General features: G+C 41.9%; 2 protein-coding genes across 6 annotated transcripts in view; both read right to left on the bottom strand.

The window, feature by feature from the left end:
- GLB1 (galactosidase beta 1) overlaps positions 1-11,631 on the bottom strand; it is a 51,168-nt gene extending 39,537 nt beyond the window's left edge. For both annotated transcript variants that reach the window (XM_084511570.1, XM_084511569.1), the window contains exons 1-2: positions 11,496-11,631; positions 343-512 (exon numbers count right to left, since the gene is read on the bottom strand). In XM_084511570.1, the coding sequence (XP_084367696.1) occupies positions 343-512; positions 11,496-11,549 (224 nt within the window). In that variant the 5' untranslated portion in view covers positions 11,550-11,631. The remainder of the gene's footprint in view (positions 1-342; positions 513-11,495) is intronic.
- TMPPE (transmembrane protein with metallophosphoesterase domain) lies at positions 4,594-11,612 on the bottom strand. Of its 4 annotated transcripts, none has more exons than XM_084511585.1 (3): positions 11,496-11,612; positions 7,640-9,086; positions 4,594-5,351 (listed from the first exon to the last, which is right to left on the bottom strand). In XM_084511585.1, exon 2 carries the CDS (start codon positions 8,995-8,997, stop codon positions 7,678-7,680), a length of 1,320 nt encoding a protein of 439 aa, XP_084367711.1. In that variant the 5' UTR covers positions 8,998-9,086; positions 11,496-11,612; the 3' UTR covers positions 4,594-5,351; positions 7,640-7,677. The 4 variants fall into 4 exon arrangements, with proteins under 4 accessions (XP_084367711.1, XP_084367712.1, XP_084367709.1 ...); XM_084511586.1 differs by lacking the exon at positions 11,496-11,612 and adding an exon at positions 11,178-11,302; XM_084511583.1 differs by having other exon boundaries at positions 4,594-9,086; positions 11,496-11,611.
- Positions 11,632-12,339: the final 708 nt, after the last annotated feature.

Below are 12,339 nucleotides of genomic sequence, written 5' to 3' on the forward strand. Positions count from 1 at the left end.
ACAAGAGATTACCGCCTTTGGCAGAGAAAGAGCACATGATCAAACTGTTCCTTAGTTGCCAAAGTTCACAGGTTTCGGGTCACATTTGCATCCTGGGCATTGAAGCAATAAGCATCGTCTATCAGCAAAGAAGCAAGATTGTTAGCTGCTGTTGTCCCAACCTATGCTATGAGAGATCATCCTGTACCACCTTTCATTTCCCCAGAGCCTTCTCACCTACTACTTAAAAAAAAAAACAACACAAAACACCAATAAATAAGTAGCAAAGGCAGCATTTCCCTTAACTACTTCTTGTGGGTCTCTGAAGACTACAAATTATTTTGGAAGTCAACATCTACTTACGTTTGAATTGCATCCAGCCCTGCCATCTTCATCTTCAAGAGGCGGTCCTTCCAGTAATACCGGGGAATCCGTGAGTAGTGAATGCTACCGGAGATGTAACGGAAAGGGTGTCCATCCTTGACAAAGCAGTTGCAGCCATAATCAATCCCAAAAGTCCTCTGGGATACATTCTGTGTACCAAATAAAAATTAAAAACAAAAATTACACAATGTAAGCTTTTTCTGCCATGAGAGACACTGAAAACGGTCTATACAACATCTGTGGGTCGTCCACAATAGAAGGTACAATGGTGTTAAAACAGCTGTTGAATGGCTTTCCATAAGCTATACATATACCAACGGACTACAACACATCAGTCAGCCATGCAGCATGGACAGGATTCACCACTACACCAAAATGTGCTGCATGCATCCTCCACTTTTAGCACATGGATATATACTACCATCTCTCTACAGTGACACATCTTGCAGTTGCTTACACCAGTGGAAGTGCTGATGAGTTCAACAGGGGAATACTGATTTGATGAATGTCAACACTTCCTCACTCAATGCTTCAACTTACTAAACTGCTGGAAAATACAACCTGATTTCCAGCTTAATGTCACACAAGTCTAGAAACAAGAGCCAGCTGGGAGCTTTAAAAGAACAAATACCACATTCTCCAGGGCACTGGTATGTGCAGGCTTAAAAGCCTAATTTCTAGTAAGAAAGAAAGTGTTTGGTAGATCAGTCTAGTGAACTATGGACTTAACTTTATGACAAATTGTTAATGGTTTACAATTTTGGAGTCCTACTTTCAGTACTTTCCCAGCTAAGCAAACAAACATTTATGAACAATGAACTTGAAGCATGAAAATTAAGAAGAATCTGCACCTCTGACCCAAAAGAAACATACCTTAACTTCCAGATTACTGGGATTACTCCTCAAGTGAGCCTAAATTCACTACGACAAGAACTACTATGACCAACAGCAGAACTTCTTTTGCTTCTAGTAACTTGTGAAAAACAAGGAAAACACTAAGACCTTTTTTTTTTTTTTTTTTTTTTTGTTATTATTGATCTTTTGTTAAGTGTCTTTAAAAACCTTTTTTTTTTTTTTTTTCAAACTTTTTTCAAACTTTAACACATTGCAGCTTACATTCCACTGAACTATCTTTGGCAACCCTATCAACAGCACCACTTATGCCCTCCACAATGCACTAAGTAGTTGGTTAAGTTTGTCTTCGCATAATATGACTTGGCATTCGCATTTTATTAGACTAATTGCTGAGCACATTAAAAAGGAATCCTTTTGATAAAGGATCAGAAGGGATGAAATAAAACACCAAGTCAGCTGACTGTTAGTCAGTTAGTTCTCCATAATTATCAGAAAATAATGCAGAAGTCAGCCCAACAAATCCCACATTGAATTGGATATTCTGCAACTACAAATGAAGTGCATCTTTTAATACTGTAAATTAAAATCTGTTGAATGGCACTGGTCTATTTTATTCTTGAAAAGGTGGGCCTTGGCCTGCCTTGTACTAAGAGCAGAGCTCAGCAATTAGGAAATTGACTTCATGAAACAAAAGTGACAAAGAAATACAACAGACATATAGACTATGATATAACTCCTGGTGACCCCCAACTACACAAGAGCCATCCACCATCTAAGGACTTCTGCTCAAGAGTAAGTATCCCTACAGATATCCCTACAGTATCCCCAACAGACCACATATGGCTTTGAAAAACTTTCACATTGAAACCACTTCTCTCTGTTAACTGGTAGACAATTCTGCTGTAATAGTGCGTACAACTACAGGAAGAGTAAAGTGAAAGGAATGGAAGAAGTGGTATGCAGCAGATACTGCAAATACTGAGACTCCTGGCCAACAACTGGACACTACCATCAACCAAGAGCATACTCTTTGTGCAACAGGACAGCAAAAAGGAGCCAGACTAACATGTCAAAATCCAAAAGGACAAGAGCACAAACTACCAGATAGAGTGCAAAGTGTTTTGTTTTGTTTTTTAAGATACATATGCACAAACAGCAATTTCTTCCTCCAGTTTTCTGCAGAGTAAACATACCTATACCTAGACTATCATTAAAAAGAGCAACTCAGTGAGATAAGCCTCTACAAACATTTGAAGACTAGACTCCAAGGAGGAGGTGACTACAGTGGGGTGGTACAACTTTACTCCATATATAACACACCATAATAATGGTCAGATAAAAGATTGAAGCCCTTAGAGGCAATGATATAATGCTGCACTCAGAATACACTCACATGGTAAAGGGAGGCACTAGAGAATCTGTTCTGTCCTTTCTTAAATCAAGTAAGCAGCTGCTTTTGCAGCATTAATGCTCTTTCAATGTTTTTTAATGTGCATTTCTCCCAACTTTTTACAAAGAAATTTCATAGATTCACCACATAAACCTGTCAGTCATTTAGCAGCCACTAGAATCTCATTCTTCAAATTTAGAAAACTGAGTTTTTTCACCTTGTTCGGAAAGGACACAAATGTGGATACAAATCCTCTTTGAGCCTCTCCACCCCAGGAGCTTTCTAGCATCCCATGATGACCATTCAAAGCCAGAACACCTCTTTCTCCACCCCCATCAAAACTGAGAATCACAAACCTGCTGCTCCCCCAGCACCCCCTTCCCCCATCCAAAACTAACAGCTCTTTATCCTTTCTCTGCCCTTAAAGTGGTTTTCTTTGCCTTATGTCCTCACCTCTTCAGCCCACACTTCTTCCCAATAGTAGTAGGTACTGGGCAAATTTAACAGCAGCCTTATTTTTACCACTTTCCTCCACACCTCGTTAGCAGTGAGAGTGTAAGATTTTTCCAAACCTAGTCAGATTTACAGTCAGTAGCTTTTTTCTCATAAATAGAACTAAGGTATTAAAACTGTTCTATATGGAGTGGTAATTCATGTCGAGAAAATGGTTGATATTAATAAAGAAGGGGGAGATTTGAGAGTGTGGCCATTGGGGTTGGAAAGGTCCCGGGGTTGAGATAACATTAGGCTCTTAACGATGAGGCCATCAGGAATATAAAGGAGTTTAGAGGGAACAATGAAGGGTGGTTCAGGAGACTCCATGCAGTCTCTGGTTTCTTGTTCTCCAGCTGTTAAGGCATGGAAGTTTCTGGGGGTTTGCTGTTGTTGTTACATTCAAAGTTGTTTGACCAATGAAAAGTTGTTTTGAAAAGAACTGCTGTGGAGAGAAGGGTATAAGAGGGGAGCCTGCCCTCAAGATTAAAAAAAAAAAAAAACAGCAACACGATGCGATGAAGTTATGTCATCAATAAAGAAGCAGGAAAAAAGGAGTGAAGAGGAACAGGCTAGCAGGACGGAGACCAGGACGGGAACAGGCACTTTGATTGCCTCATGAAGATAGGTTTGGCCGAACTCAGCAAACTGCTCAGAGAAGGTCGTACAGAAAGTCGCTGGAAATGGGCACACCGGAGCTGGGAAGAAGCTCGAGCTGAGAGAAGCGGACCTGTGCACACAACTGCCCCTCGCTGGTAAGCAGTTGCGCATTATGGGGAATCATATATCCTTAGGAACAAAGACTGTCCCGGTAACCGTACAGTTTATTCTCCTTATTAACAATTGGACAGTTTATGAGCCTCAAATATGGGACCAAACTGAGGTCAAGGTGTGGGACTCTGCAACTAGAAATGACAAGGTTGCAGTGGGATTGCTCGGCACCTGGCGAGCAATCCCTGAGGCCTTAAAGAGCCCTGTGGGACCACAGTCAGAAGCATGTGGTTTGCTAGATAGTGAGGGAGCTGTGGGCTCCTTTACTGATCCGACTGCTACGCCATCGCCATGGGCCCCTCTGCTGCTACAGCCATTGAAGGCCTTTGCTGTTACGCCCCCTGCTGACCTGGACATGCCTTTTGATCCAGGCCTATTGGCCTTGAAAAGGAGACAACTTAAAGCAAGACATTGTTCAAAAGGAATGGAAAATGGAGACTGTTAAGTTACAGAACTTAAAGGATTGTTTACTTGTGTTATTATGTAAAGCAACGTTCTGTATACATGTATTTAGAATGTTTGATGTTCATGTGTGCGTGTTGGTGGAGCGCAGACTCCCCGCACACCCAGCACTGTTTACTTGCCTTTTGTGCCTTTTATAGCTTTTATACCTTTTAGAAATATTTGTTTTATAAATATTCAGGCCTCATTTATAACAAAACTATTCAGAGTTATCTGCTACAATAAATACTAGTATAGAATAAAAGGTCATTAGAGGCATCTTTCTTGGTAATAAAGTTTTTATTAAATCCCAACATTTAAAGCATTTGTTATACCACAATTTACATATTTCCAAAACCAACCTCCACTGATTATATACTGTAATAAATATAACTTTCATAAAGTGATTATATTATTCTGGTATTATTCTGATGGTAATAAACCCTGGCCCCAGCCAATCCCCCTAATAAACTGGCCTTCTGTAGGAAGAAATATACATTCCTTCAGTTAAGTTCTCCAGATCAAATACATCCAATACAAAAAAAAATACAAAAAAATATTTTAAAAAATTAAAAAATAAGCAGTACAGCAACTTTTGTCATCTGTAATATTGAACACGGATCTAAATCAGTCATATGACTCAAATTGGAACAAACATAGAAAAATCTTCAAAAGACAGTTATGGATTGCTGTCTTTGAGAGCTTTTAGAAAAGATTAATTCCTCTTACTATCAAGAAAATGGTTGATCTAAGATATTTTCCATATATAATTAAAAAAAAAAGTAGGAATAGGCTTTGAAGTTTTCTGGCACGGAAATAAACATTTTAAGTGTTACTAATCATCAAGCAACAAAACTTTAAGAAGCAGGTGTTTTTTTAAAAAGTAACTAAATTACATCGAGAGAATTTAATACATTTTTGAAATGATAGTGTGACCACATCTGCTCCTGAGAGAATGCGAAGAGGAGCACATACACACAAAGTAATGCAGAAGTCATCCGTGTACTCCAGGGTCAGAAGGATCTCTTCAGCCAGGTTTCTGTACACATTTGGACAGAAGGAGGAGAGAAATAAAAAGCAGAACAGGAGGAGGAAAAATAAATAAAAAGACTGGTAACTTGTTGCTAGAAATTAATGCCATCTAAAACCAGTCCTACAAAAGCCTCCTGATAAGGAAACTAGCAAAGAAATTTGACTTAACACAATAACTCAAAATAACAAGTTAATGGCTGTACATACACCAAAAGGCTGTAAATACACCAAAATCCCAGGACTTCTGGCCTAGAGGGAATACCCTACATTACCCAATCCAGAACAGAGCTTTCAAATTAAGGTATTTTGATGTAACACAGAGGGTTACAAGCTATGGAGATTCTTTCTACTTAAGGCCATTTTAAACTAGATGTCTGATGGAAAAGAATCCCAAAAGGATACTGTGTTGACAATGGGAAGTGCTAAATGCATGTGAAAGCTGCAGGATACTTGAGCAGAAGTATGTATTGTTGCAAAAGCACACGGAAAAAAAAAAAAAAAAAGTTATAGGTACTGGGAAACAGAATGATCTAGTCCAACAAGTAAAGAGCCTCCTGGGTCAGGCATTGAGTTTTCAGATTAAGAGGACTGGCTTCTCTAGCTCTTCCACCCACTTTCCATTGCACATGACACATTTGCTAGTATGTCCTTACAGTATCGCTCAGTATTCCTGCTAGTAAAAATACAAGATCTTCGCACAGAGGAATAGGATACCAAAAAAAGCTAAGTAGTTAAAAACTCCACCTTGGGTGGGGTTCAAGGGAGTGAATGAAGTGAGACTTGAGAACTTCACCTACAGAACTTCTCACCCTTACAAAGCTCACAGTACTCTTCAAATACCCCCCCACATACACATCTCTCCCACAAAATTAAAACATGCACTGAAAACAGGAACAGGCACTGAAGAGTAAAACAGAAGAGTGTCTGGCTCAGGATCACATGGGAAGGCAGGAAAATACTGAACACCACAGTTCTGGTCCTCCCATCCTCAGCTTTGTCTCTGCAAGCATAGAACTCGTTTGTCCCATGGCTTGTGTTGTTTGTGGCATTTCATATAGCTGAATTGAGGTGGAAGGGGAGGAGGGGGAGATGTGCAGAAGAAAACCGTTTCATCAGCCTAAGAACATACACATATTAATTTACAACCTGTCTTTCCTGTATGAGCCATGAAAGCAAAAATGTTTAAGATTTTTCTAATCATTCATATTTCCCAGTGATAATAATTTGTGTTAAGCCATTCTAGGAAAGGCAGAGAGAAATTCCCCATAGCTCATTATCCTGTAGTAGTTAATCTGCTATGTGCTTATCATACAATAAGGATATTGATATAAAAATGCTATTAAGGAAAGTCACTTGCTACAGAGTTTCGTTTCCTTAAAGACATCGCTTACTTGAAATTCAGAACGTTAAACAAAGTTCAAGCATTAACCCACTGAATATCATTTGCATCGCTTTCAAATAACATCCCCTTACTCTCATAAAAGACAAATCACAGAAGAGAAATTAAGCATAAACAAAAATACAAACTGACCTGATTATTTCAGCTTTGGGCTTTACAAAAGGAGGTACTGAATGCTCAAACAGCAACAGAAATTACATTAAGAGTTTCTTTTTCATTTGCTTTTATTAGAGCTGCTTTCAGGAATTACTAGATGCCCAGTTATTCTGAGGAAAATGCCTGCAGAAAGACAGCTATTTTGATCCTTTACTATTAGCTTCCCCAACTTCCCAATGGTGAAAAAAAATGCTTTTCAGGAACTGCTGCCTAACACCTCACAGTATTGGTAAGTAGCCCAGACCTGGAGCCCCACTGAATGCTGCACACAGACAGTGCAGTAAAGACATCCTAAAGAAGTACAACTGTTCCTTTCCTGTAACTTCTCTGTTGTAAGACTTTTGGAATGGATATTCTGTGGACACTCCATAGTCCCTTCTACAAAACATGCATGTGTGATTTCACTGCAAGAGATCAGAACCTTCACAGGTCTGAGATTTGATAAGGCAGCTGCCTCACGTGTAATAAACAGTGAAATGTGAATTAGCCACAGGTATTACTAAACATGCACAGTACATGCATCGTCTCCATTGCAGTGTTGTCTTTAAACATAGAATCTCCATAATAACGAACTTTAAGTGTTAATTTCATCAGTATTTTCAACATTTGTTTCATACACCTAAGATAAATTTGGTTTTCCCCTCAGACTTAACTCAACCTGTTGTAGTCCATCCTGACACATTTCTATTACTTCCCTGAAAAAGGATTTGCTTTCTGAGCAGAAGAACCAATATACTGACCAAAAATGATTGCAGAAGTCTGTCAAATGGGAAACTTCTCAAGGAGAGCGCAGAATTATCTCTGTTATTTCAGCTCTGCTGCCCAACCTCATGGGTATTCCAAAGTACATCGTCCCTGGGCTGACATAGACAAAGGTGTTCTGCCCAACTTTGTACAAGCCAACAAAAAAGGGATTCAGAAAATAAGCCCCAGCATTTAGTGGAAACATTTGCCCTCCATGAGTATGGCCTGAGAGAATTAAATTTATGTCTGGTCTCTCGTGAAGGGCCCACTTTGCAGCAACTGGCTGATGAGCTAGCAGCACAATCGCATGCTCACTGCTACAACCTCTGAGAGCTTTTTTTAAATCCATGCCATGCCCTGAGTAGCGCAATACATCTGCCTCAATATCATCAACACCAGCCAGGCAGAACCAATCATCAGGGCTCTTTGGCGAAACAATCTTCACATTCTCATTGTGGAGTGGCCGAATGTTAAATGATTTTAACAGCTCAAACCAGTTGCCAACATCTGATGTGTAGTACTCATGGTTTCCTGTGACAAAGTAAGTCCCCAGAGGGGAATTAAGTTCTCCAAGAGGCTCAACAGCTGGTCGTATGATCTCTGCCTCGGAGTCAGTCAGGTCACCAACAATCACTGTGATATCTGGTTTCAAAGTCTTAACCATTTGCACAATCATTGCAAGCTTGGTCTTCCCAACTGTAGGCCCCAGGTGGATATCTGAAAGCAACACCACTTTCAGATTGTTCATTGTTGAGGGCAGCTTGAAAACTGGAATCTCCACTGAATTCACAGTAGGAGGCTGGGAAGCATTTAATAGCCCAATGACAGTCAGCCCAACAGTCAGCATGACTGCCAAAACTGGCTTCACAGCTGTTCTGCTGTTCTTATTGCTGCTGCCTGCCTTAGCGCCTCTCCCAGCCAAGAACTTATAAGCCTGCTCTACAGAGCCTAGAGCAAAGAGGAAGAAAATGAGAATGATATAGGCCCCCAGGCAAGTGTAGGCAGCTAAAGAAAAGAAATAGGGCTCTTCTGCAACAAGAAATAGCAATGTAAAGAAGCTTGAATGAGCCAAAGCTAGAAACATCAGTACAGCTATTTTCCATGGCATGAAACAGAAGGAGCTGGCAGCTGAAGACCTGTAGAACATGGTGACTGTGCTTCTCCAAACATGAAGAGATCCTATCAACATGAGAGAATTAGCAAACAGTGCCATCTGCAGCCTTAGAAGCCAACGACGCGTCTTGAGCTCCAGTTGTTCTGCCAGATAGCTCCGTGATAACATCATGGAGAAGAAAACCACTCCTGCAGCCACTGCAGCCTTTGCTTCAAGGGGCAGTTGCTTGATGGAGATCATCTTTGCTTCCTGATCACTCCCTTCTGCTCTGTAGGAGTCTCCAGTAGACAATAATGTGATTATGAAGGGATGCCTTGGGTTAATGAAGCCTGCAACCAGGAACCAGTATCAGCCGTTTTAAAATATTACATACATTCCCTTTTTCCCAGACTGCAGTAGGGATCTGCTAGGCTGCACACACTACCAAGGATACTGCGTCATAGAGAATAACTACAATAAAGACAGGGAAGAAATATCCTAACATGGGATAAATAGTCAACCAAAAATACTCTGTTCTGACAGTTTGTTTCCAAGTTCTCTGCCCTCCAGCCTCAATGATTCCTCCCCCTTATTTTTTTATTGCTATTTCCTCATTAAGTCTTCCTAAAAACATTTGACAATAGATCACAACAGTGATGCAACAACTGCTGGTAACAGTCACCAAACTATTTGCAATCATAGTATTTGAAAGCCCTATACAGATTCTGTGACTAAGCTGCTTCTGCTCTGAACTTAGCACACGTGTTTTATGTTCTTTTTCCCAAGCATCTGGCTCCATCACAAAAGCACATATCACCATGCATCATTCTTACTGAACATATGAGGCTTTACAAACACACACAACAGCAGCAGGGAAATACCCACTGGAACAGCTAGCCAGATACAGCTGTGGTCCTAGGAACTGCAGGCGACGTACATGGAGATATCCCTTGGGGAACAAGGATTCCTCAAAGCCCTCAAAACTGGTAGGACTGGTGAAACCCTCGTTGTGTTTTGCTACTCACTTCCTGCCCACTCCCACTACATGTACAGTTCCTAAGACCTGACACCTATTTCAGGATATCCTGGCATCCTAACAGGATGCAATTAAATTGAAAAGGGATTAAAACATAACGGGCTCTGCAAACCTAATGCATCTCCACTTCCAGATTGAAAACAAACAAGTAAGCATCATTTACATCTGAATTATACTGGAAATCCCTGTTAGCAACTCTGTGATGATAGGTCCCTGCTGTATTTTTGAGGACTAGACCAACCTTTAGAAAGACCCCTTCTCTCATTGCTTGGTCAACAATCTATGGGTTAAGAAAGAAAGCGTGTGTCCAAGTCTCAGTTCCTTAAGGCCTCACAGCTGTTACAACACCATTCTTAAAAAAAAAAAAAATATGCTATTTTACATGCATGCCTCTGCAGAAAGTAAATAAAGCTAGGAAGATAAGAACATAGGAAGTGTCCTACTGGTTCACATCCATGGATCTCTAGACACAAGGCTACGCTCCATCTGGACAACAGCAATAAGGAATGTTGTTTAAAGGAATGCAATCCTGGCCACTGCCTGTGGTCTGCTCATCCTCTACTACTCCAGGTGATAAAACTGTTACATTAGGGGTGTTACAAGGCACACCCCTGCCTAGTCCTTTTACAGGTTATTTATAAGCCTGATATATTTCAATTTGTTTTATCTTTTTTGTTGAATCCTGTTTGCTTCTACAACCTTCTGTAGCAGGAAATTACCTTATTACTGAAATGCACTGTATATTTTTCAAGTATCTTACCTGCTTTAAGCCAATCCATTAGATTAACCTAAACTACATTTGCCAAGCACCCTTCTTCCCACACCACTGAAGTTGGAATCAGTTCCCCTTTCTTATTCATTACCTTTGCAGTGCTCCAAGGCTCAGTCATAACCCTACCCCTCTCAGGGACCATAATTACTATCATTGAATTCCCTTAAATAAATATATCCCATGAGGTCACACTGCTTTTCACACAGCTTTAGCCTTCCATGTATTTCTCAATTAACAAATATCAAGAAAAAAGCAAAACTTTGCTTTGAGCTCAAGGCCTAAGTGACAAAGCACAGCTCCCACAACATGTTGCAAGCCTCTGAGTTTACCTATGCCTCCAGTTAGGCAGCAGTGCAGCTCCAACAAGATACAACAAGGGAATCAAAGCTAAGAAAGGGCAGAAGTGCAAACACAGCTCCCTGTGGTGGCACCCCACAAGAGTCAGCTGCCCCATAGGACCGGCTAATGCAGTGTCCCTAGCAGATAACAGCAGTTCAATTCCTGTCCTTCTTCCCCTCCCAGGCTTTCTTAATTAGGCCTCGGGATGTATTAATTCTTTCAAAAGCAAGGCTAAATGCGGGATGGGGTGCATCCAGCAGGACTGCTTCACCCAGACGGGGGGGGGGTATTTACCGGGTTGCAGGTGCCCAGACAGCGCCCCTGCAGGAGAGTGAATCCCCCGAGGCACAAAGGGGGAAGAATCCAGCCCCTGCCAGTGGAGCTCGTCGAAATAGCCTCCCGCCCTCCAAAGGTGAATTAATAACGGCCCAGAGGCCGTAGGGAGGAAATAAAAGCTGTGCTGAAGGCAGTGCACACCTGGCAGCACCCTCCACCTGCGGGGGAGGCCCCTAGAGACGCCATTTTCCACCCACACTTCCCAAACGACCCTCACTCCACGCCCGCTAACAGCCGCACCCAACGGCCCAGGGGACGGGACGGGACGCGACTTACCGCGGCCCTGAGGAGTGTCGCCAGGCCAGCCACCGGCAGCAGGAGCCGCAGCATGCCGGGCGGCAAGGCAAGCGCAGACAGTGCGCTCCTACCCGGCCCGCCTCGCCCGCAGCCGGCGCCGTCAGCTGACCGCCCGCCCGCCGGGCCTGCTCCGCCCCGCCCCGCCCGAAAAGGGAAGGATGAAAAGGGGCAGAGCCGCCGTCCGGCCTCGGAAGTAGAAGGGACAAAATGCAGGGGCCTACAACGCTAGGTATTCCCGCGCAGTCTCCTATCTAAGTACTGGCTTGCTTAGTCGCATTAATGATTTCTAAATAAAACAATCATAATTATTAAAGCCAGGAATGGAAGAATGGAGGCTTGTTTAATCGCATTAAAATAGATATTGCTGAGTGTCTTTGCTTACTACTGTGCAAATTAACCAAAACAAGGAGTCTCGGTTCCCCTCACAGAGGATGTTTCCTGACAAAATGGGGAAACTGTCTCAAAAACCAGCTGACACTGACCTTGTGGTTTGGACAAGAGCCAAGGAACAGCTGAGTCTGTACAAAGGCAGGGGGTCAAGTAGTGGTGATAAAGAGGAGAGTTATCAACCACAACTCCCTGACAGCCACCACCAGAAGGCACTGCACAAGCACAGGTGGGAGGAGTTTATGGAAATTACTTCTTGGAGCTAATTTTAATACAAAGTGGGGTAAGGTTATGAATATGTATAGGCATACTGGGAAACTTCATGCATATGTAACCTTTTACTGCATATAACCAAAGCAAGTTGCTGCATTAGGGTGCGCATGCCTTTGGGAGCTATCCCGCGTGCACCCAGCACTGAAATAAACCACATACCTAC

This window comes from Aythya ferina, assembly GCF_964211825.1.
Source record: "Aythya ferina genome assembly, chromosome: 2".
Classification (NCBI taxonomy): domain Eukaryota; kingdom Metazoa; phylum Chordata; class Aves; order Anseriformes; family Anatidae; genus Aythya; species Aythya ferina.